Below are 25,965 nucleotides of genomic sequence, written 5' to 3'. Positions count from 1 at the left end.
TAAATGATCCACCTGCTAGGTATTTATAAAGTCTTACAACTATGTAATGGATGAATATCAGAGCAAACAAACACTGTTTGCTTAATTGCATAAATGTAAATACTAAAAACCTGCCGTTTTAAAATAAACGAGGCCCGTATCATTATACATACCGGTAATACACTTATGACCCAATTTTTAAGACCTCTAGATCATGGTTTCAAAATCACAAATCATATAGCATTGAGTGTGAAGCATAGGATACAACGCTTTAAAGAGGTGTGCTTTAAACTAGTATGTTAAGAAATACATAGGGCTGCATGTACAAAATATACAGAATACTTTTCTGTGTGGCGAGTTGAGAATGTTTGTACAAAAAAAATTTCTACGCTTGTTTTTTTTCTTCTTCTTTTCTTTCTTTTTAGGTAAGGATGCAGAACCCTACGTCTTTATTCTAGGACTACAAAAATACCTTTAGTATGCTGCAAGCGGGGAGGTCATTCACTTTTGATCATACTCTTAAACGACAATGCATTTTACAAAGTGATATTCAGTCACGTTCCACAATCACTGGAACAGCAAGAAGGACATAGATTGTCTGTAAATGTACAATAGCTGGATACTCTGGTGTAGAAGGTTAGTGCTGAACCCAGAATAACTTTTTCCCAAAATGCTAAGAAATGTGGCTGTGAGCAACAGAAACATTACATGGGTAAACAATCACGAAACGACCAGTTTCAAAAAATATAATGCTGATCTTGCTTCTTTTTATGAAGAAATGGTCTAATTTTTTGAGGTGAGGAAATCATTTTAAAAAAAGACTTTTGCAAAATAAACTTTGCATGCAAGAACAGATCAAAATCCTTATTGGCCAGTAGGAGACATATTCTAAGTAATTTTTTTTACGTAATATAATTACCAAGCTCTTCACTGTCTGCTTTATTAAGTCATGCCAAAACTCTTAAAAAATGTCATGGCAGTTTAGGCATTTCCAACCAACCCTTTGAGAAATCAAGGGATGGATGTTAATTATCGCAACAAATAAGAGTAAAATGCTGGAGTTGGTTCTGCTAAGTACAGTGACATGGAATATAACAGTATAAGTGTTTCTATATGCTTGGTTGTATACAGTAATATATCAGCTTTCCACATTGCTACATGGTATGCATATATGCAGTAAATAGTTACATGCATCTATTAAAATCTCAAAATGCTCCTGCCGGCTTTTCATATTTAATTAAAGTGATGTGGATGAGCCTAATCAATTAAAGAGACAACCACACATTGAACTAGGATTATTGTTTTAAGTACTGTCAAAAGTATACTTTGGATTTGGAAAAAATATGATTTCCTAAAGAACAAAGGCTGAAATCAACAGGTAAGTTCTCGGTGAAGGATCTGAAACAATTAGGCAACATTTGGTTACGACTAAAAAACAAGGAAACACATCCAGGAGTAATAATCATGTTACATAACAGAACACATGGATGTATACTGTAGATAGTGTGGTGTCTGTACATTGTGTCGACGTTAGGCAGAGCCACTCTCAGTTGGGCACTTTAGGCTCAATTCTGAGAGAGGCTTCATACAGGCCTTCTTCATCCATTACTGAGCTTCTGTCCAGTAAATACAGTGCTGCCTGAAAGACAAACAGGGTGTCAGTTTCATATTGAATATGATTCTTCAATACAACAATGGCTCAATTCTCAATTCGAGTTTTCTACTTTCTAGATTCCAAAGCAATGCTACAGAAGAACAATTCTAGGTTCCACAAATAACCTTTCAGTGAACAGTTCTTTAAAAAACACTAGAAAATAACCTTTTTGTCCAACGGGAAGTTTCTTCAGGGAACCATCAATTCAAATTAAGAACAAATTAAATTAAGATTTTAAGAGTGTAGAAAATAGAGATTATTCTCATAAATGAAACCAAGTTTGATTTTATAATACCTTTTAGTTTTGCATTAATTTTTCAGTAAATTAAAGGTGCAGTAGGAGATCTTGGAAAATGCTAACTTTAGCCTGATAGCACTGAAAGCGAACGTCCCACCCTCCCTGCAATCGCCGTCCAAAGCCACGCCCCCTGAACGCATATACGCTCACAGACCAGAATACCAGAGACAACATTTCTACAATAGGATACATCAGCCGTTCCCAATTCCAGTCCTCGCACTGGATGTGAAGACGTGTTGATGTTTGTCTGCCATTCTCGCTCTGTCTGCACAGCGTGCATGAACGCGCTGATGAGTATCCTGTCTGCCGCGAACCGGGTGCGCAGAGGTATGCTAATACACACGTTGACAGGCAGGTAGGAAAGCCAATTAAAACGCTCGAACCGAGCGTTTTGATTGGACGAACATTTCTTTGTCCTACGCCTTCCACAGAATATATTTACAGATAAATACATTTAGACCACTTAACTTAATGATTGCTATCGTGATGTGAAGAGACTTTCAACCAGCATAACAAAAAATGTTTCTAAAGACAATCACCTATTGCACCTTTAATGTTAGCGAAGGTTAGTTTTTATGAAGTCAGATTTTGTGATTAAATGGTTTTTGTAGAGCTACCGTAATGTGTTTCTGCATTCTGTTGGGCTTAAAGGTCTTTGCACACTGAGGCCGAAATTTTCGCACGTAAAAAAATAAATACGACCTCACGTTGTGTCAATCACGTTTACACACTGCCTCCTAAACTTTCGTCTTTCTGCGTTTTCGCATCTGTAGCAAGCATTTTGATAGGGAAAGGATGACGAATACGAAAAAAAATGGAAAAACACATACAACAATTTCAGACTCCATGTGCAAGGACCTTTACAGTACGAACTGTTTTTAATCTGAATATAATTATGTTCAGAACAAAACATAGCTAACTTAGCAACCACAAATTTTACTAGTGCATGTTGATCATGAAACCCTATTTTGTGTCAGTACAAACGAACATCAGTTCAATACCTTTGGCTGGTAATCAATCTTGTATGCCGTTTGCTGAAACTGCCTGATTTCTCGGATGATGTGGGAGATCTGTAAAATGAAGAAAATATGATAAAATTATATCTGTAACTCTTTCCCACACATGCATTAAAGGAATGCATCTAAAAAAGACCTACCATTCTCATTTTGGAAAAATTGACCAGGTTGTCCTCTGTGTAGTTGGGCGTCCCCTCCTCAATAAAGGCCAAGTCAGTGAGGTACATTCCCAAATATGGCACACAGGGAGGGTCACAACTAGCAGAAGTATTAGAAAAAAATGCAGTGTTAGCCATGCCAGTTTTTTAATAGCCGTATCATATTATCATCACCACAATAAAATAAAATAACCCATTTGCTCAAATACAAAAGTCTGACTTAAAATACAGCAACAAGTACTGACTTTAAAAAAAAAAAAAACTTACTTTTTTAAGGCCTCTCTGAGGTTCTTGAATCTTCCTTCAGATGAGACCAACTTCTGCAGCTTGTCAATGACTGTTTTAGTCTTTGATTTAAATGGAATGATAAAGTGTGTTAAATGTTTTCAGTCTGTTTTCAGTTGTCAAATACTTTCAGATCTAACAACATCAAATAACAGTTTGTCAATACTGAATCAACAGGAGGAGTCCAGTAAATATTCTTTTATTGTCTTAAACTGCACTGGTCCTGCTTTAACTCTTAAGTCTATTCATTTAATTTTGATGAGGTTTTATCAGGTAGTTCCCCACCTGTTTGGACACTTTGAGCCAGGTCTTCTTCAGACGGAAGATGGAGCTGCGGTTGAGGGATGAGGTGATTTCCAGCACGGCATTGTAGTTATGGAGACAGCGGCAAATATCGGCCACCGCCACCCACTTCTCTATCACTGCTACCCGTACATTCACATCCTCACTTTGCAGGATCTCTGTAGCGATCAGGTTACTGATCTTTAAAAGAGGTATATCGACATTGTGTTCATTATGCTTTATTTGGAACAATGCAACAACAAATTCACTGCAACAACTTTGCACTTAACTAGGACCAGATGTTTTCACACTGAACACTTACATCATTGAAGTGTTTTGTAGTTTTCATGATGTAAGGTGTCTTCTCATTTTTGTCGTTCTTCATCCATCCTTGACCAAAAAACTCCCTGTTCATGACAATAAACACATTTGTGAGAAAAAACACACAGATAACTTACTGTAGGGATGATGGCATGTTCATAAATAGGTTATAATATCCTTCACATTTCTTCACAAATCTTCAAGTATTAAGCGGAATTTAATCAAACAATGTCATTAAGCTTTTCTTGTAAAATGCATATAGTTCACCCAAAATGAAAAATGGTCTACTCACCCTCATATCATTCATGTAAAAGTTGTATGTTGTATGTACATTAATAACATCATTTTCATTTTGGAGTGAACTATCAGTTTACTCCCTAGTTACCTAAAGAATGAATAATATGAAACATAATCACGCTCACTCATATGGTATGACTTTGAAAACAAGATGGTCCAGCAGGGTGAGCTGTTCTGCGATCTCCAGAGCCGAATGATTCTCGAAAGACTCTGACTTTCCTCCTTCCGCCTATGTTAAAAAATTATTAGTTAGATAAGATACTGAATAATGAATTTCAGCACAGTTTACACACCTTTGTAAATAGTGAAATATACTAGTATACACTATAATACAATTTGACACAGAAGAGGAGTTCCCTATCTGTTGGTCACTACGAGTTGTCGTGACAACATAGGGGGTTTACTTGAGAGCCCCAATCCGCTCTGACTTTCAGAGAAAACGCCAATGAATTTTGGCTAGTGGATTTTGCATACCTGAGCCACTTCCCGTGCATACGGGTATAAATAGGCGACAGGTGCATCCACTCATCAGGTTTTACGCTGAGGTGTCGAGAACGTGTCCCTAGCGGCCCTGACACGGGCAACCCGGAGATGTGGGAAGCTGCTGTTTTCCAGGAGATGGCGAGAACAGCACCACTCCTTCCCCCGGAGGGTTAGGGTTAGAATCCATTGTTCCATTTTGTTTCTGTTCCAATGGCCAGCGGTACCCACATTCTCGAAAAAAGAGCAGTTTCCTTTTCCTCCGGGTTACCAGGCTCGTGGGTTGACAGTGAGCGATGCGCTGTCTCCTCACTCTTGCCCACGACACTCGCTATCGCCAGCAGCCAAGAGATCGCGGCTCGGAGACGCGCTGCCTCTCCACACATCTCTGGCCAGTCCCTCCAGGGACACGGGGAGTCCTGCTGTGATGAGCCAGGACGCAATGCCTTCTGTGCCATCCAGCACGACTTCCCACCGCTGCTCCACCGCATGTGCGTCGATTGTACCTTTGGTGCCACTCGCACGGAGCTTGGAAGCGTGGCTCAGGCTGCCCAACCCGTCCCGCTGGCTCATTCGGACAGTTCAACTCAGCTATGCAATTAAGTTCGCCAGGCGACCCCCCAGGTTCAGCGGCGTTCTTGAGACTTCGGTGGCAGCTCGAGATGCCCCTGTCCTGCGCGACGAGATTGCTGTCCTACTGGCGAAGGACGCAATCGAGCCTGTCCCTCCAGCCGAGATGAAGTCAGGGTTTTAGAAGAAGAGTGCCTTGTGTTCGGGCCAGCCTAATCTCACGTTGTCCGGAAACCAGTGCCCAAGGTTCCCACCACGCCCTTTCGCAATCAGGTGGTGAACCTGCAAGCACTGCCCTCGAAGGAGGCAGATCCAGCCTTGGCGTTGCTGTGTCCCGTAAGAGCATTGCGCATATACGTGGACCGCACCCGGAGCTTCAGAAGCTCTGAGCAGCTCTTTGTCTGCTACGGAGGTCAGCAGAAAGGGAAGGCTGTCTCCAAGCAGAGGTTGGCGCACTGGATAGTGGATGCCATCGCCTTGGCCTACCAATCCCAAGGCGAGCCGTGCCCCCTGGGGGTGCGGGCTCACTCCACATGGAGTGTTGCCTCCTCCTATGCGCTGGTGCACGGCGCCTCTCTGGCAGACATCTGTAGAGCTGTGGGCTGGGTGACACCGAACACCTTCGTGAGATTTTACAGTGTCCGCGTTGAGACGTATGTAACCGAGACGTTCTGGATATACACTACAAGCCAAAAGTTTTGGGTCAGTAAAATGGATTAAACTGATCAAAAGTAACAGAGACTTTTATAATTTAACAAACAACCCGATCTCATGAAAGTGAGTATAAATAGTACGCCAAATAAAAACAAAAACTCGTGGTATATTGATACGCAAAAATTGACTTTGGCGTGTATATGCTACGCAATGGGTAGGGGTTGTGGGTAGATGTGTATTATATGTACGCGAAAACTGCGTATTATATGCACGCCAAACACGTGCGTATCATATGCATGCCAAAGTCAATTTTTGCATATCAATACCACGAGTTTTTGTTTTTATTTATACGCATTTTCATGAGACCAGGCTCAACAAAACAAAACTTTGCCAAAAAAACAAAAACATAAACAAACAAACAAAACAACAACAAAAACCTATTGATTCTTTCTAGGCATCAAAAAATCATGAAAAAAATACCACAGATTACACAAAAACTATTAGGCATCACAACTATTTTTAACATTGATAATAAAAAGAAATGTTTCTGGATCAAATCAACATATTAGAATTATTTCTGAAAGATCATGTGACACTGAAGACCAGAGTAATAGCTGCTGAAAATGCAACTTTGCCATTACAGAATAAATAAAAGAATATAAATGAATATATTAAAATAGAAAACAATTGTAATAAGTCACAAGATTGCATTTTGAAAATATCAGTGAGGGAGGAAAGCAACAATGTCTTCTTTCAAAAAATTTTTATGATCTTACTGACCCCAAACTTGAAGTTCTGATCGTTTTAGCACTGAACTGTTAAGTAATTTGGAGGATGACCCATAATCTCCCCACTCACCATCTGCAGCACCTCCTCCAGACAGATCTGATTGTCACCGGGATCCTCCTGTGTCAATGTCCTGTCCAAAAAGAAAAAAAAAACAAGAAAAGCCACTGATTTAATTACATGAACAAGCGTTTATCAGATTACAGAAGTCTAAAATATTGCATGACAGGATATGTGAGGACATGTGAGCATTGATTCTGTCAGGGTGTACACAGACTCCACTCACCTTATGATGTTGGCAGCGGCTTTCCTTTCTTGGGTAAGAAGTTCAGGGTCATGCATCACTTCCTCCAGGAAACTAATCACTTTCATTTTGAGCTCAGTGTTGGTTTCAAAGTCCTACGAACATGCACACACGATACACAGGTAAGCAAAAATCAATGTTTATTTTAAGAACTGATCACTGAAAGGTTCTGTGGGAACCCAAAAATTGATCGTCGATGGCGCTGCTACAAAACCCTTTTATTTTTAAAAGTGTATAATATTTACTTCATCTCACCTGCGAGTGTTTGGACACCCAGTGCCTGAGGACATTGAGAACTCTGTTAGTTGCTGCTCGACGAATCACAAACTCCTTATCTCCGTTCCTCTGATCCGTGGGGAACCCTGATAACCAATCGAAATTCACATTAATCCCTCTTCTGCCAGGCAACAAATATCCACAGCCTATGAGAGATCGAAACAGATTGCTGAATCCTACCTGTGCTTGCCAGAGACATGCGGCGGTACTTCTCCTTGGTTGGCGTGCCCTCGTTGGCACCAGCAGTGGCAATGGCGAAGGCAGAAGCGGCAGACAAGGCGCTACGGTTGTTATCCAGCTCCCGACAGGACGACATCACCATGCCATTATTGTATGAGAACAGAGAGAATTCTACCCAGAGAGAAAGACAAACAGAACACATGGTTATTAAATGCATGCATGGAGGTTAATACCATGTTAATTTAGCTTTCATTTCAGAATTAGTCAGCTACTCAAAACCAATTAAGAGATTTAATCAAATAAATATCATTTTTGCATACTTCAAGTGACAGAAAGTACAGGCATTTAAAAAAGAAGAAGAAAAAAACCAAGCATAGTTCAGTGTGCAAATATTAAGATGATTCCATCACTGTCAGTTAAATTTTTCTGAAAATGTAATTAAATGTAAGCCAAAGCAATAAACCAATAAAGATTTAAATTTTTTATTGATAATACTACTATTAGATAAAATGATGATAACAACAATAATATAATATTTATTTAATTTTTAAGTAATATTGATCACAGTGTTAGGCTGTTTATGGTTGCAGAGTAATTTAACTATTTTATTAACAGTCAGTTTGCAGCACCATTGGACAATCAAACATCAATATGAAATATTTTAAGATTTTATATTTTATTAAATATTTTATCCGTAAAAATGTACAAAAATAAATAAGTAAGACGAGTAAACAGCACAACTAAGCCTTAAATAATAATCTACACAGTTTAAATCTGTATACTAAGATATTCAAGCTGAATTAATAAAATATAATATTACTGAAATTTTAACAAAGCAGTAATATAAATTATTGTACTAGTGCTGTTTATGACTGCAATGTAATATAGCAATTTTACCAGCACACTTTTTCACAATGTGGCTCATTCAATAGAATTCTAATAAAGAGCATATTGTAATTGAAGTAATATAACAATTTCCCTATGATTTTGCAACACAGTCGGACAATCAGAAATCTTAGAGCAATCTATTTTATAAAGACGATTTTCAAGCATCAATATTAAATATTTTAACAACGTAAATAAATTAAATATAAAATTAAAAAAGAATTAAACAAGTAAACAGCACAATTAAGCCTAAAATTATCTACAGTACAAAGTTTGGATCTGTACACTAAGAGATTTGAGCTGAATTAAGAAGAATATAATTGTACCTAAAACTTGTTAGACATATAAACTGTCAACTGCCGGTAGCCCAAAAACTAAAAGGTCCAGACAAAAATTCGGTAAATGTGAATTCACTGTGTTTTAGAGTGCTTCCTCTTTAAGGGTACAGCAGGTGTGAAATAAGACAAGATGGACTCATGCAGAAATAATGGAGGCAGTGACATTATCTCCACAATGGATAAGCCTCCGATGATGACATATGAAAATGTCACAAGTATCTACTGCACCCAACGACTGTTAAACAAAAACGACAACCCAGATTGTCTGAGACTGTCAACAAGACCAAAATAAGCACGTATTTCCATACTGTTAGTTTTGTACTTGCAAGCACTTTCCACAGGCTAATGAATCATGTTATCATATGAAAAATGTCTTTTTGGAGCATAAGAGTGATGATGCGGCAATGATGTACTGTAGAGCATCTATACATCCAGCAGGTGGCGGTACGAAACATAAAATCACAGACTGCGTCTTCACCAAGACAATAGGCAGGGCTCTGCTTCTCAAGATGGTTGAGACTATAAATAGCTCATCATTTAAGATGTATGTCTCAAATACACTCTCAGAAAATAACAAAAGCAGCGTTTTAAAGAAAGCTAGTTGTTGCTGCATGCTTCAGATAAGGTTTAGAAAAAAAAAACATAAGGGTAACTGAAACATGCTTTATTCTTCTACAGCCTTCTAAAGCTTAATGGCAATACTGCATCACACATATGAAACAACAGGGTCATCGTTGACCTTTGAACCCCCATTTAATTTAGTTTGGAAACCAAGGAGACAGTACTGTTGTAGTGCATCGACCGCACTCAAACAAACCCGGTAACCGGGGTGGCAGTGAGAATACATGCTAATGGTTGCTATGGCACAAGTTTTCCAAACACCTACTCACGCCTCCTTTGGCGTTTCCCTGAGCTTCTTTTTTTTTAACCTACAGAATTAATGAGATTTTGCATGAATCGTGTCTTCCGAGGCTTCCATCTACGTCCTCAGGATCACTTCAGACATTTACAGATACAGCGTGTTTTTTAAAACATGAACGACACGTGGGAACAAAAAACGAGCAGTTTACAACGACATCTCAAATGCTAAGGAACTTGAAGTTTTTTCATATAGCTAAATATTCAAACCTTTAAAATAAAAAATAAAAAACTGAATGTTACTGGACCTTTGCATTAAACACGCAGCGAGTCTGCCATTTTGAGCCACTGATAAATGCAACATTTGGCTGGTCTGAAGGGTGCAGGTGGCTTGTCAGCGTGAGATGCAGGTGCTCTGGTTTTCATGTCAGTGAGCGATAACAACATGGCAGGGAAGTCTAGGACAGAGTGTCTTCTACCTGAAGAGTTTTTGCATTTGACGTTTTTGGGAGTGGTGGGTGATTTGGTGGGCGACACTTCAGCCTCTGCCTCGTCACTCGGGATCTGGTCGTTGTTGCCTTCCTCCCTCACTGAAATGTCTAGAGAAAATCAGTCACAGGCATTACAGTTATCCATATGCATAACATATCAAACACATGAAACAACACAATCCCACCATATTATGATAGTTTGCAGTCTGCATTTAAAAGTACTGGTATGATTAAAAAGGGTTTGAATCCTTAACTCAAAATAAAACTCAAACTATAAAAATAAAATTTGTAAAACCTGAAATAAAATAAACATTAACTGAAATAAAAATATATATAAAAAAGGATTTTATTTCAGTCTGGGAACATTTTTTATTTCGTTTTAAATTAAATTACTAAAACTAAAAGCTAAAACCTAATAATATAATACAAAAAAGTATAATACTAATAAAAATAATAGACACAATAAAATTACTATTAGAATGAAAACAGCAAATCTAAAAAATAAAAAAAATCAACAAATACTATAATAGTTGATGCCAATAGCCTCGTGGGCAGCGCGCCAACATATAGCGCTGTTGCCCTTCAAGCGTCCTGAGTTCGAGTCCTGACTCGCGGACCTTTCCCAATCACATCCCCCACTCTCTCTCGCCAACTTCGCTTCCTGTCTAAACACTGTCCTATCAAAATAAAGGCTAAAAAAAAAATACTATAATAGTATATCAATGCCTGTCTGACTACTTGAAGGAACAAGCCATTTTTGAGTTAAATTATAACAATATATATAAATACACACAGATGTGTGTATTCAAATATTCAGTAATAAAAAAAACAAAAAAATATATTTGTAAAAATTATATTCATAATATTTATTAATAATATAAAATATTTTGGTAACCCTTTACTTAAACCATATAATGCATTATAAAGGGTTATTAAAGGTTATAATGCATTATAATTATTCATAATGTGCATTGTAATACATCATATCTTGTTGTAAATAATTATAACCAAATTTAAAATGCATAGTGTAACAATACATGTATAAGTGTTATAATGTATTAACTATGGTTACAAATATTCATGAGATTGTACAATGCATTGTAAGGTGCATTACAAGGCATAATGTTTTATAACTACTTTTATAATGCATCATACATAAAGGCTTTAAGTGTTACCTTTTTTACTAATAAATATTATGAATATAATTTTAAAAAATAAAGCACTGTGTTATCAGTTCATGCTGTGTTCGAGAAACAAAAATTATTCTGGTACTACTGAAATTTTGGTGAACTAATTTGCAGTATGACCTTACCCTGTTTGCACAGCGAAACCTCATCAGCCTTGTCCGTCTTGCCTTCGCCCTCGTCAGGAATCTTGCTGGTGATGGGGCTGGACACGTAGAGCTTGCTGATGTCCAGCGTGGTCTTGCTGAAAGGGGACATGGAGGAGTACATGCTTGCATAGCCATTGGAGGAACAGCTAAGGGCAGCCAGGTCCAGAGCCTTCCCACCGGTGATGATGGGGATATTGAGGGACAGTTTGCGGCGGCGGTTGGGGGACGAGGTCTTGGTGATGGCCAGCGGGGGTGGGGAGGAGAACTTGCGGCTGGCACGGGGCGACTTCGGTGGCTCTCCGTAGAGGAGCTTGTTGTTCTGGCTGCTTGCGAAAAACAGCTCCAGGGATCTATGTGTTGAAAATGAGGGTTGATTTAATTCATTTGTAAGTCGCTTTGGATAAAAGCGTCTGCTAAATGACTAAATGTAAATGTAAATGATTTAATGACGTCGTCATGTTGTCTTGATTTAAACCTCCTGAGGCTGTCAAATATGGACATGCAATTTCAGATAAGGAATTTTAAAATTTCAATGACTTTCAAATTGAAATACAGTACCATTTAAAAGTTTTTTATAAAAAAAAAATTTATATATATTTTTTAAAAGAATGTAATACTTGTATTTGGCAAGGGTGCATTAAATTAATCAAATGTGACAGTAATAATATTTATTTTTTTATTTGAAATAAATGCTGTTCCTTTTAACTTTATATTCATTAAAGAATCCTGAAAGAAATGCATCACAATTTCCACAAAAATATTAAGAAGTACAACTATTTTGAACTTTGACAATAATAAGAAATGTTCCTTGAGCACCAAATGAGCTTTTTAGAATGATTTCTGAAGGATCATGTGACGCTGTAGACTAGAGCAATGGCTGCTGAGAATTTAGCTTTGCCATCGCAGCAATACATTACATTTTAACAAATTAAAATAAAAAACAGTTATTTTAAAATTTAATAATTGTTGACATTATCAAATAAATGCAACCTGACTGAGCTTAAGAGACTTGTTAGCGAGCATAAGAGATCTTCCAGACCCCAAACTTTTGAATGGCACTGTACATTTGTTTTTTTCAATGTTTTTCAATACTTTTTGTCATTCCAGCTTAATATATAGATACAACAAGATAAGGAAGCAATTCAAATGATTTCGCTGAAATAAAATAATAAAAGAAAAAATATCACAAAAAAGTTACATTATTTTAAACTAAATTAAACTATAAAACATATTTTTTCCACAGTAAAACACGCTCATTAAATACAAATGATAAAGACTTTGTCTCATTTCATGTGATCAGATGATTGGTTAAGCAAAATATAATAATTTTTAAATGATCCTGTTTGTTTGAAGATCAATGTGAAGCTAACACTCCGACCAATGGGAACCTGTCTGAAAAAACACTGTTTTCAGTTCAGTGTCACTACAGACACCAAATGACACGCTTCACCTATAAATGAGTGCAGATTTAGAAAATCACCATCGGTGCACCACTAGCCTACAAAAAGACAACAGTTACGTCTTTGCCTCTCACTGCAGCTTATGATTTAGCCCATAATGGCTTCCCAACGCCGTGCGGTGTGCTCAGGGTACTGTATATGCGCTGACAGAGAGAAGCGTCTCTGCGGAGCATAAATAGCCTACTCTTCACATCTCTCTATAAGATTTGAGAGCATTGCAGAGAAGCTTTCCCACACATCGAGCCACCCCAACACGTCATGCCTGCACAGAAATAGTCCCTCTTATGACAGTCTGGGTGACCGTTGGAGCTGATACAGGGCAGCTGAGCGGGGGAGGTCTGGGGAGGCATCACAGCCGTGCAGTCTGCCCAGGGGAGAGTGGGTGCTACAGGCTGTGGGTGTGTGGGAGGTCACTGGCTCTTACCGATTTGCCTGGATCTCCGTCTCCGGAGCCAACTGGAGGAGGAGACGCAGAAAGCGAGACGTGCGAGTGAGAGAGAGAGAGGCTGCTCTGGCTGCAAAACGTGCACACTAAATATTTCATCTCGCAGATGCGGCACGGGCGGAGGGTGGGGTCCTGCAGCAGAGTGGCCGGTTGCTAAGGTGATGGCGACAGAGCCCCGCTGAGATGCTTCAGTCAGGCAGGCACGCAGGCGATGAAGCAGGGCCCAATTACTGCTGTTTCCAGCAGAACACACACATACATAGAGCAGGGCGACACGCATTAGTGTGACCTCTTGCAAGCCTTTAGCAACTCTCACTCCCTTCCCCTTTGGCTTTCTCTCTATTTCGCTCTCTTTTCTCTCCTTTTATCCCGTACGCACGCAGACGCTCGCTTGTTGTCACTATAGGGTGACAAACACTGGTGTGACCTCTCTCCTATCACACTGAATAGCTTTTTCTGCTCATTCTCTCTCACACGAGAACACAACTCCAGCAAAGCAAAGACCTGCTGCTAATGAAGAGCTGCATGTGCATTTATATATGTGTGCCAAGATACAAATGCTGAGAATTAGAGATGGATCATGATAGGTCCTCCAACAACCAACTAAACAGGTCGACTACTTTTTTTTAAAGACTTTTTTTTGTACTTACAATACATTCAAAAGTTTGGGTTTAATAGGATTTTTCTTGTTTTTCTGGAAATTAAAAATGAATTCAACAAGAATGCATTAAATTGATCAAGAGTGACAGTAAACATGTTACAATTAAAAAAAAAACGTTCTATTCATCAAAGAATCTTGATAAAATGTATCACGGTTTCTGCAAAAATATTGAGCAGCACAACTGTTATCAATTGTGATAATAAGAAATGTTTCTTGAGCAGCAAATCAGCATATTAGAATTATTTCTGAATGATCATGTGACACTGGAGACAGTAAAGATTACAGCTGCTGAAAATTCAGCTTTGCCATCACAGGAATAAACTGGATTTTAGAATCTATTATAGAAAACAGTTATTTTAAATTGTAATAATGTTAATATATACACTGCTGTTCAAAAGTTTGGGTTCAGCAAAATTTGTAATGTTTTTTAAAGAAGTATCGTTTGATCATCAAGGCTGCATTTATTTGATCAAAAATAGAGAAAAACAGTAATATTGTGAAATATTATTACAATTTAAAACAACAGTTTTCTATTTTATTATACTTATATATAATATAATTTATTCCTGTGATGCAAAGCTGAATTTTCATCAGCCATTACTCCAGCCTTCAGTGTCACATGATCCTTCAGAAATCATTTTGATTTTTTATCAATATGCTGATTTATTATCAATGTTGGAAACAGTTATGCTGCTTAATAAATATTTTTTTTGGAACCTGCCTTTTTTTTTTTTTTTATATAATATTTCAGCCTTTTTAAGGAGTAAACAAATTACTGAGAGCAACTTTAAGAAGTTAAGAAGTTTAAAATAGTTCATTCTTGCTCTATTCAGATGTTTTTGAGCAGAAACATGCCATAAATATTAACTAAACATAACCCAAAATCAGCCTTGTCATGAAGGGCTTCCTTAAGACTGATTAATCGACTACCAAACGTCATGCTGCTTTAGTCAGTCGGCTTTATTCTACCATTATAAGTATCAAGTTATTAAACTCATCTTAATCAGTATTTCACACTGCAGACTGTGCTGAAAAAAACACTCTTGCTACACACTGCTATGTACATAAGAGCCGTCTGTCTACAGTCGACATCTCTATGCATCCCATGTGATCTCATCTTCTGTATGCCAAAAACACATCTGAGTAGCTCACCGGGCTGGTATGGCGCTGATAGGCCTCTTGTATATGGTGATGAGTTTGTCAAGGACTACGTCTGCGCTGGTGAATACACGATAGGAGTGCAGGAAGGTGTTGAGGAAGTCGATGGAGAGGAAGCGCAGGTCGGTCAACCTCTCCAGCAGGCGTTCCACGCTGGCGTAGCGGATCTGCAACACCTTGCAGGAGTTCATCATCTTACTGAAGCGGATATCCACGTCATCACAGTACAAACTGGCATCAGACCTAAACATGTGACACAGATTTGTAGAAGTGATTTGCATATTTACAAAAGCATAGTGACTTTCAGTGTCAGAAGAAGTGCTTACTTGATCATCTGGGGCACAGTGACTTTAGAGTTCTCCTCAAAGGCGTTCATCATCAGCCCATTACAACGAATATTATCTATGCACTGTAGTAAAGAGTGAAAGAGAGAAAGATAGGGAAAAAAAGAGCGTGAGGACAGTATTTGAACCACAGGATGCGAGTAAAAGGCAAAGGTCTTGCCCAGGGCTGTGTGGATCACTCAGTGTTATCTGATGTGAGCAGACGTGCCTGGCTGATGTCACTGGTCCAGGCTGACTTCTCTTGCCGTGAGGAGGCCACCAGGATGATGGTGAAGGACTGGCTGTCTTTGGGCTCCACCACAATCTTAAAATCCAGGTGCTCCATGTCCTGACCACTCTTGTCTGACTTGGCTGAAGAGAAAAAAGAAAACGTAGTGATCCTCTGGAATAAATCTAGCGGAGGTCTGTTGTGATTAGATTTGTGGTTGGATCTACTTCCATAACATGTCCATATCAGTGCGGGTAAGTACATAGGTCTCTTATCAGTGTCAAAATGTGAGCCTTCTTTTGTTATTGCAGATATTTTATGATATGTTTAAGATTAAATCAAGAGTTTTGATACGTACACTCGTCATCTGTGCCCTCTGGTTCCTCTATCAGTGTGCAGTCAATGAGCGACACCACTCCATTCTGCCATCCGGAGACAAGCAACAGTCAGACATGCTCTGAGAATCTATCAAATAATCAATAGCAGCCGTACTAAAACAGTGATTACGGTGAGGATCTCCTTGAATTTCCCCACAGACCAAGAGCAATATTGTCTTATTGAATGTGGTAAAATTACAGTCGGCTGAAGGTGGTAATCACCCTTTTCTGGGCACAACATAACATTTCACTGGTTTAACAAGGAACCTGATACATTCAAAAATCGTCCTCTGTGAAATTAAGAAACTATGTAAATTAAAAAACAAACAAACAAACAAACAAAAAATAAATAAACAGCACCCCCCCCAAAAAAAATATTTATCTAAAATATATGTCTCAATAAATAGTTGAAGGCAGATTTCAAGTGTTTTTTTATATTACAATGGATAATTCTGCTGTGACAGCACATTTTTTATATGATACCATAAAGTACTGCACTACAAGGTGTATACAGTAGATACATTAAAAGAAAAAAGGTTAAATTAGGTTTAAAAAGTTTTTAAAATATTATGAAAAAGTTGATAATATGCTGATCATTCATCAAAACATGATCATTATTGTTGTTATTTAATTAACTGATTAATTAGACAATTCTATTCTATTCTTTATTATTTTATTTCCAAGAAGCAATGCATATTTAGCATTATTTATTATTATTATTATTATTGTTGTTGTTGTCTATTAATTTCAGTTTATATTATATTTATTTTTATTATATTTCCATGTGGCAAAGTGAATTAAAATATTATGAAATCATGTAAAAGCTACTTAATCTCAAAACTACTTTTAAAAAGGTGATAATTTGTTGGCCATTCATTAAAAACTATTATTACTACAAACTATTAATACTACTACTACTAATGGATTATTACATTTTTTATTTATTATTTTTTAGATTATTTGTATTAATATTTTATTACATTTTAATTGCACTGTCTATTTTTACAAGTTCATTGAAAAGCTAACAAATCTAAGAAAAGTTCCCTCATCTCCTAAGAATGAATGAAAACAAAAGAATGAAAAATATGTGCTGAAAAAGCTTTAAAACTGTCCTACCATATATATCTTCCTCATACCACCCCAGCCTAGTATGTACTTTTTTAAATACTGTGTAATGAAGTGCATGAGGCTTCACCTTGGTGAGGTGGAGTTTTCCTCCAGAGCCTCTAGTGCAGATGATCAGATGCTTGGAGAAGAGGAAACACTGCCTCTCTCCCTCCTTCTTCAGAGACAGAGAGCCCAGTCGGCCACGGGTGATCTTGCCCTTCTCACTCATGGGCACTTGTATCAGAGATCCTGAAAAACATGCATGGAGGTGCAGGATGCGTTAGCCCTGCAGGTAAAGCTGGGAAACGCAGAGCAGACAAATACTATGCCAGCACATGGGGAAATACTGGATTGACATATGCTCTTATCAGACTCTTATCAGTTTCCTCGTGTCTTCGTATCCTGCAGCGCATCAGTGACATTTCCGATCTAGGGCTCAACACCAGGTTTGACTGGTAAAAATGTGATTACACTTGGAAATGAAAGAGTTGGTCTGGTCTTTGAACACACTGTGCTCTACGGAGAATAGCAGGATTAGGGTGCCCAATCCTTTGAGTTAACGCTCCGCTTTGTGCTGGCACGGAAAAGAGGGCAGCCTAGAAAAGCCTTGTAGTGGGAAGGGGAGAAGAAGGAGGTGGGGGGCTTGACAATAAGAGGTGATAAGAATGACAGTTTGCAGAAAAGAACAGAAGGAAAGGAGAATCCAAACGTCTTCTTATCAGGGATCTGTGGCCCCTTTCAGCAGAGCGCTCAGGATTTGTGTGTGTGTGTGTGTGTGTTGGGAGTTCACCTTGTCTGACAAAGGTCTGGCTGGTGTCTAGGAGAATCTCACAGCCCTCCACGATCATACGCTCGATAGCGAGGTTCTTCCTAATGTTCTCCGTCTCGCTAACCTCATCGTGCATGATTCTGTGGAGGTACATCATTTTAGCACTCACATATGTTATTTTTGCCACATACAGATTTTTGAATGTTTTTTTTTAAACATTGATATTACTCTTAACAGAAAAAAACTACATGGAAAAAAATCTACTGAAATACTGAACGAAAGTGAAAACTTTTTTATTTCACTTAAATTAATTTTGATTTTATTTTAGTTCGTTTTCGAGTTATGAAAATACAGTTTAATTATATTTATAGAACTAAAATATAACTGTATACATTTAGTATATTGCATATTTTAATATATATTTAAAATATATTGTAGTAATACATTTCATGCTATATTTTCATGATTCCAAAATTAAATAAAATAAAATACAATGGCCATATATTCATTTTATCAATTTATATATCGCATACTTTATGTATTTCAAAATATAGTATATTAATATATTTTTAAACTAAATTTTCATGATTCCAAACTACATAAAATCAAATAAAAATGGCCACAAATGTATTTTCATATTACATATTTTAATAAATATATGAAAACATATTATATTAATATATTTAAAACAACATTTTCATGTTTCCAAAAATAACTCAAAATCAAACAAAAATTATTACAATATTGGTTTTAGACTCGCCTTCATTAAACATGAAAATGCCACTAGATAATACTAGCAATAACACTAGATAGTAAATTTAAGAAAATGTCACTTAAATGATAATGATAAGTTTTAATGATAAATTTAAATGATATCATTTAAGACATTTAGTTTGGCATTAAAATACTAAAAGACTAAATAAACTGAAGCTATAAAACACTGTGAAAACAAATTATCACAGAAAGAAAACTAAAATGACATGGTAAACTAAAAATAAAATAAGCAAAAAAAAAAAAAAGGAATTCTAAATCCTGTTATCAAATGTGACTCACATACTTAAAAGTATGCACTTTTTTGTTGCATTATCAAACCCTTGGACAAACAAATAGTCCTGTCTCAAACTGGCACCATGGTATTATGTTCAGTCAGTCGGGTTGCACAGTCAGACTACAGTTCCATTTGGTGCCAATAGTGGTATGGAAATTACACTCTTTATAGCATTTAGCAATTGATTTGATTTGATGATCTGGTTTCAGGAATGAATTATAGCTTCATTCAGCTTCTTTTTCATGAACAAGGCCCATAACCTGTGAGTAGTGAGAAATGATGTAGCAATGTTGACACATGGTCATGGATGGGTGTGCTGGAGGCACATTTTGATGTACCTGGAAAGCTCCTCCAGCTTTGACTTGGCGTAATCCAAGCTGTTTCTCTCCACATGCTCATGCGGAGTATGTGCTAACAACTCATGGAGGGTCAGTATGTAACGAGGAATCTGCCAGACAAGAAGCACATGTCATAATGTTAGACAGGAGGGTAGTTTTCGATTTTTTTTTTGCCTTCTGCAACAAACACACTCATCATATCCACACTTAGTCATGTGCATGCATGGAAATCCAAACACAACTTTGCTAACAGTGTGCACTGTATTCTTGCAGAGGAGGCTTAGAGGGGAGCGCTATCACTCATCAGCACATTTATTACCAACGCTGCAAAGCCCAAAGTAGACCTTGCTAGACTAGATCACATGGAAACTGCTTACTCGACAAGAAAAAAGCCATTATGGACCAGAATACACTACAAAATCCTACTTTCAGAGACTAAAAAAAGCACATGAGGACCTGCCATGTGCTACTAGCCAGCTTGTGATTCATAGCATGGTAATGAGAGCCTGAATGAAAGATTATGGTCACCTGGAACATGGGGTAAGTGAGGAACGTCTCCAGTGTACGCTCCTCACAGTCAGGCTTGGCTTCATACTGTTTAAGCAGCTTGTCGAAGTCGCGGTTCTGCTTGCAGTGGGCCAAGATCTGCAAACTGTACTGGTGGTTACGTACAAACTCCTGGTAGATGTTCAGCATGGGCAACAGGATGTCAAATAGGTCGGCTGAAGGACAGGAAGGAAGATCAGAGTCAGTGTGACTGGGCCTCAGATCTGTGGCACCTTTTGAAAAAAGCTAGCTTGCAATTTGAAGAGTCTACAGAATGTTCTTTGCTGCTGGTTGCCAAATGCTCTGGCAGTGCACTCACCCAAGACTAATGTTGGCCAGCTTGCTATTCGAGCTTTCAACCCTTGGTAGAATATCTGATGCAGAAACATTATGGTTTCGCTGCAGAAACAAACAGCACATGTAAACAACAACGCAAGTGTTTCATTATTCCTGTAAATTATTATACGATTTTTGCAATGTTTGACTGTATGCTCACCAGGGCAGCATTTATATTAACAAACATACAGTAAAAACAGTTATATTGCGAAATATTATTAGAATTTAAAATAACTGTTTTCTATTTTGATATATTTAAAAATGTAATTTACTCCAATGATGGCAAAACTGTTACTCCGGCCTTCAGTGTCACATGACCAGTGTTGGTGAATAACTACAGTATTTACATGTAACAGAATTATATGATTTACTTACAAAATAAGTGTAACTGTAATCTGTGAAAAAAATGTGTAATTAAATTACAGTTACTTATGAAAATGTTAAATATTACAAAGGGGGTTACATCTGAATATTTTCACACACACATAGATTTGATTGATTTCTTTCCCAAATTGCATTAAAATATGAGACACCAATGTTTCAGGAGTTTAGGACACACAATAGGACACATGCTTATTTAATAACTGTTTTATTTCCTATTTATGCTTTATTTTTTAAGATGAACTCTTTTTCCAAAGCATTGTTAGATGCCAGTGTTTCCTGTCATAGCTCTGCAAAGATTTCATTTCAAATCAATTAAACTATCTTCTGATCTTCTGAACTATCTCAAAGTAAAAAGAGGTGCTAAAAAAGTCTGATTTTGTGGTGGCTGTGCTTTCATATTAAATTATTATAATCTTAATTCAAATGATGAAGGATTTTGAAAGTCTGACAGTAATCAGTGTTGATTAACAGTTGAAAACATGCATAGATAAAATAATCAAATGTAATCAGTTACATTACTTTAATAAAGTAATTGAAATTTTTACACTACTTATTAAATTTTAAATAGGGTAACTTTTCCAAAGTAACCTTTCCAACACTGCACATGACCCTTCAGGAATCATTCTAACATGCTAAATTAGAATTTTTAGGATTTAGAATTTCAGGATTCTTTAATGAATAGAAAGAAAAAAAAAAAAGAAAAAAAAAATTAGAAATCTTTCGTAAAATGTCTTTACTGACAGTTTAATCTGTCCATAGCTTAATTTCTTTTAAAAATCTTATTGACCCCAAACTTTTGTACAATAGTCTCAGATGTTTCTTATAAAATCGATTGGAAGAAATAAAAATAAACATAAATCAGGCAATTGTTGGTAAAGCAAGAGCACAGAGCCATAAAATTAATGGGGATCACAAAAGGAGACATCCAATCGTACTGCTGTTGAGGAGAAACAATTGAGATTTTAAAGTGAACTCATTTGAAATGTTTCTCCTGCTAAGCATCAAGCATACAGATTATCTCTAGCTAAAACTGGTGCTTACCTGTTGAGAAATATGCTGCTGACATCATCATGAGTTATGGGTGGTTTCTTGGAACTGGCAGCCATGCGAAGCGGTCTCAAGAAGTTGTTGACAAGGATGTGGAGCTGTTGAACGTATTCAGCCTCTGCTTCCAACATGCTAAAGACGACTTGGTTCCTCTTCCTCATGCTCTCTGCATGTGGTGAGCGGATGTAGTCTTGAATGATGGTCTTCCACTTTCGCCGACACATCCAGCCCCTCAGGAAGCTTTGCACCTGGAGCAGCAGCATTAACAAGAATCAATCAATAGAATCACATCAAACTCATCAAAAAATACCTTGACCAATCATGAAACATAAGACGCTTGCTCTGTTCCAAAACCAAGCTGCATTTCAAGTAATCATAGTTGTTTTCAGCGTGCAACTTATTTTAAAACATAGGAAACATTTTTTTTAGCATTGCAATGAGCTCAGTGAAAAAGAAAAAATGCAAGATGGATGATGAGGTGAGTGGTTAGAAATATTAATAAATAGTTCACTTATATTTTATTCAGTATTTAAAATTTTCCATAGAAATATTTGATGGTTTAATCTAATATACAGTTGTGGTCATAAGTTTACAAAGAGTACACCATGCAGAATCTGAAAAATGTAATAAATGTAATAATGTAATAAAATATAATAATAAAAATGTTTTAATTTAGTACTGCCATGAATACGCAATTTCACATAGCAAATGTTTATATATATATATATATACTACGTATATATAGTGTATATATAGTCACTTATGAGGTTTCAATGACAGTTAGGGTGCTACCTATGTAGCAGCTCACTAAGTTTTGGACTAGTGCTGTGTGATTCAAAGCCAAAGTCTTACTTTCTTGATTTTCTTGATTTCTGAATCATCATCACTAGGTGCAGTGGTGGGATTCGACTGAATCTTCTCATTGTCTTTGAGCTTGGATGCGATCTGCAACAAAACAGCGATAAAAATGGCAGAGTCAACACTTCCTTTGCAAAAACGTTCCTTGCCTCACTACTTCCCAGCATGCTGACAAAGTGATTGAGTCAGGCCAAATCAGTGCCAGCACAGTGTGGCACAAACACTCGCCCTATCAAAGCTCTCAGATGCCACTCGGGTGATTTCCGATGCTTAGGGTGCACAAACTTTCAAATTATTACATGGCCCTGCAATTTGAAAGGGAAACGTTGGGGACACAAAAGAGACGGGAGCTGGCCAGCACAGTCTGAAGGTGAGTGCTCCATTTATTGGACGCGGACTGAAAGAGTTTATTATGCTGCGGACCAAGGATGCGACGCACACAATACATCTGGGGTCATGCATATTCAGCACACCATTTCATACAGCCAGCTCCATTTGCACTTTAAAGTAAAATGACTATTTGATCTGGCTGATGAAGAATACAGCAGGGATCATAGTTCTCCTGGAGAGCCGTTTTTTTATGAGCAGAGATGCAAAGTGAAGTGCAAAGTAGTCTGCAGAAAGCTCTTGAAAACCAAATGCTTCTCACACCACTTTTCATTCTCTCTACTATTTTCCTTTTCAGAAAAGAAATGAGCATGTAATATGGGTCACGATGATTGACTAGTCATCCAACAACGGACTAGTAGATAAGAGAGGCAGACTAGTTTTTTTTTTATTTTTTATATGCTGTAATATTAGTTTTATTAGATCATTTTAAATTATCTATTGGGACAAGCTAATGTAACAATCTATGTAACAAGAAAAAGGAAAATAGAGCAAAATAATAACAACACTGATGTTCTTGTGTTTTTTTAAATGTATAATTAGAGCTAGAATACACCTAGAATTTAAATATTATAGATTTATGGATAATGTTGAAGGTTTTAAAGAGATTTGGAGTTTTGGTGGAAAATTTTGTATTGTCATTGGAGAAAGTTTGTCTTTTTCGGAAAAAAAATGTGTGTTAAAGTAAAACCTGTTAATTGGGATGGCATATTGGTTCAAAACAACCCAACCGCTGGGTCAAAACAACCCAATAGCTGGGTTTGTCCCTTTTTAACCCAGCGCTGGATTATATTTAACCCAGCATTTTTTAGAGTGTAAGTTACCTTACCTTTCCAAAACTGTAAATGGTTTAACATTGCATTATATGTAATTTTACTGAAAAATAATGTAACATTTATGGTTTTGGAATTCTGCTATTCACATTTATTGCATTATTAATGGAGTTTTGTCTTTTGTGTATATTTGTTTCTATATAAGTACTGGCCATGTTTTTTTTATACAGGCCATTTTCAATGAACTATGATTCATCATTCATCACATGTTTTTTTTTTATTGTGCCACCTGTATTATTATAGTGGTTATCAGTATATTTTAAAGTAAAAAGCAGATTTTGACAGAAGTAGATTGGTATATTAATATCATATCACTTCATGAAATTTATGGTTGTAAAATATACAGGTACCAATATGCCATCCTATAATTCCTAAAATACCTTATCACCATATATTTTTCAGTGAATTTCTGGCAACCACAGCTGCTGTTTTTTTTTTTTTTTGTTTTTTTACAGTGCATGATAAACCTTTATAATATATTCTGTATCAAAACATAAAATTAATTTGTGTTATTTAGTTATTTGTAAGTTAAAATGTATTTTAGTTTACGTTTTTCCAATTATACTAGCTTTTATTTTTTATCCACTTATTCCATAATAATGCCAGTAATACAATAGTATACATGTAATATATTTAAAATACATTTATTTTATACTAAGTATAGTTCAAATCTATTCACATCTTTACTGACATATCGCTCAAAACTTCTTGATATAAAAAATATAATTAAACTTTATTTGGCGTTCTACTAGTGCACAATGCACATTTATTAATATTAAGCCTAAAATGCATTTTAATGTCATTATTGATGAGGAATGTATGATCTTTGAATAATATCGGTCTTTAAATACAAGATATTTAAAGTGTACCTAAAGTATACTTGCAATAAACTTGAGCATATCTTTAGTTGGACTTTAGCACTACTTCTGCACAATTAAAGTGCATTAAGCACAAAATTAGTTGTTCCAATTTAGCAGACTTTAAGTATACTACCAGTTTAGTATAATAAAAGCACAACTGCAGGGTACCTTTATTAAGTAGATAAATATGTAAATGTATTTGTAGTGTACTTAGAATGAAATAAATGTATTTCAAATACATTTAAGTAAGCATATTTATATTTCACTAGGGTAATCAATGCATTTTTTTCAATTCTTTTGTGTGATCACATCTTATGTAAACCATGTTTGAGTCAGGTGAACCTGAAACCAACCTTTTCATACCGGGCTTTCTTAAACAATTTGACTAGCTGTTCAGACAAAGCATTGAATATTTCGTTTTGCACTTATTTCCCAGACAACATTTTCACTTATGAGAGGTAGAATCATCTTGATATGCAGTATAACTGCTGATATATTCGACTGGATTTTGGCATGTTCACTATAGATAAACAATACCTACTGCACTTTGAATTACAAATTTTACCTCTGATTTTAGACGTTCAATCTCAATCTCCCCATCTTCTATCTGTTGTCGAAGTTGCTTAGCAACTGTTTTCTCAGTCTCCACGATTTGGAGTAGATGGAGGTACTTCTGCATGAGTGTTTCATGCTCGGTAGCCAGGTTTCTGTAGCTGCACACAGAACACACACACACATATGAATACAAACACACACATACACATCCATCCAACAAAGGCATACAGGACACCAATACACACACAGTGCGCACACATACACTCCGCACAATGAGGAACATCACGTTATACTAGAAATAAAGCTCATTAGCAGAGACACAGTGTTAACATGTAGCCCCATAAGCACACACTTTATCAGAGCAAACTGTGAATGCTCAAATTCAACAATTAAACAGAATTGTTGGAGCAGCGCTTATCTCAAAACAGCAAGCAAATCCAGACGCCTTCATGTTTATGCACACAGATTTAGAACTGCTGCAGGGCATCCAGAGATAAACAGCCAAAATAGTCCTCCAATACAGACTGAGACCAGAACGGAGCACCATCCGCCCTCATCACAAACACAGACCAGCTCTACAGAACCGCTTCTCCTTAAAAATAAACAACACCTTCTGATTATGAAAGAGTATCTTCTGAGTGTGTATTATTTAATACCTGCAAAACCTACAAAGTTCAAAAGTTCACATCATTTATTTGAAATAGTAATCTTTTGTGACGGGAAATGTCTTTATTGTCACTTTTGATGAAATTAACATGCTTGTTAAATAAAAATATTATTTTCTTTAAAAAAAAAAAAA

The 25,965-nt window shown here is 36.8% G+C and overlaps 1 protein-coding gene across 1 annotated transcript; it reads right to left on the bottom strand.

Moving 5' to 3' along the window:
* Positions 1–382: 382 nt before the first annotated feature.
* On the bottom strand, positions 383–25,474 carry LOC107709805 (ras-specific guanine nucleotide-releasing factor 1-like). The gene is made up of 25 exons (XM_016514429.1): positions 25,177–25,474; positions 22,526–22,618; positions 21,668–21,921; positions 20,226–20,305; positions 19,889–20,082; positions 19,361–19,470; positions 17,996–18,114; positions 17,294–17,454; positions 16,080–16,143; positions 15,722–15,864; positions 15,496–15,578; positions 15,164–15,412; positions 11,425–11,795; positions 10,101–10,220; positions 7,541–7,711; positions 7,340–7,446; positions 7,067–7,179; positions 6,853–6,913; positions 4,416–4,519; positions 3,995–4,079; positions 3,676–3,873; positions 3,373–3,452; positions 3,088–3,205; positions 2,933–3,001; positions 383–1,618 (listed from the first exon to the last, which is right to left on the bottom strand). The coding sequence occupies exons 1-25, from the start codon at positions 25,447–25,449 to the stop codon at positions 1,526–1,528; spliced, it is 3,513 nt and encodes a 1,170-aa protein (XP_016369915.1). The 5' UTR covers positions 25,450–25,474; the 3' UTR covers positions 383–1,525.
* Between the last annotated feature and the right edge of the window lie 491 nt (positions 25,475–25,965).

This window comes from Sinocyclocheilus rhinocerous, unplaced genomic scaffold (assembly GCF_001515625.1).
Source record: "Sinocyclocheilus rhinocerous isolate Xijiao unplaced genomic scaffold, SAMN03320098_v1.1 scaffold1258, whole genome shotgun sequence".
Classification (NCBI taxonomy): domain Eukaryota; kingdom Metazoa; phylum Chordata; class Actinopteri; order Cypriniformes; family Cyprinidae; genus Sinocyclocheilus; species Sinocyclocheilus rhinocerous.
The sequence above is the reverse complement of the archived record's forward strand: the minus strand, read 5'-3'. Positions and strand labels throughout refer to the sequence as shown.

Bases quoted from the DNA above. Each gene is read 5' to 3' on its own strand.
- LOC107709805 (XM_016514429.1), bottom strand. From the start codon at position 25,449: ATGTTCCTCATTGTGCGGAGTGTATGTGTGCGCACTGTGTGTGTATTG. The intron at 15,413-15,495 runs GTAAGCACTTCT...TCACATGTTTAG, and splicing joins ACTGTGCCCCAGATGATCAA to GTCTGATGCCAGTTTGTACT. The intron at 7,712-10,100 runs GTAGAAGACACT...CTCTCTGGGTAG, and splicing joins CAAATGCAAAAACTCTTCAG to AATTCTCTCTGTTCTCATAC.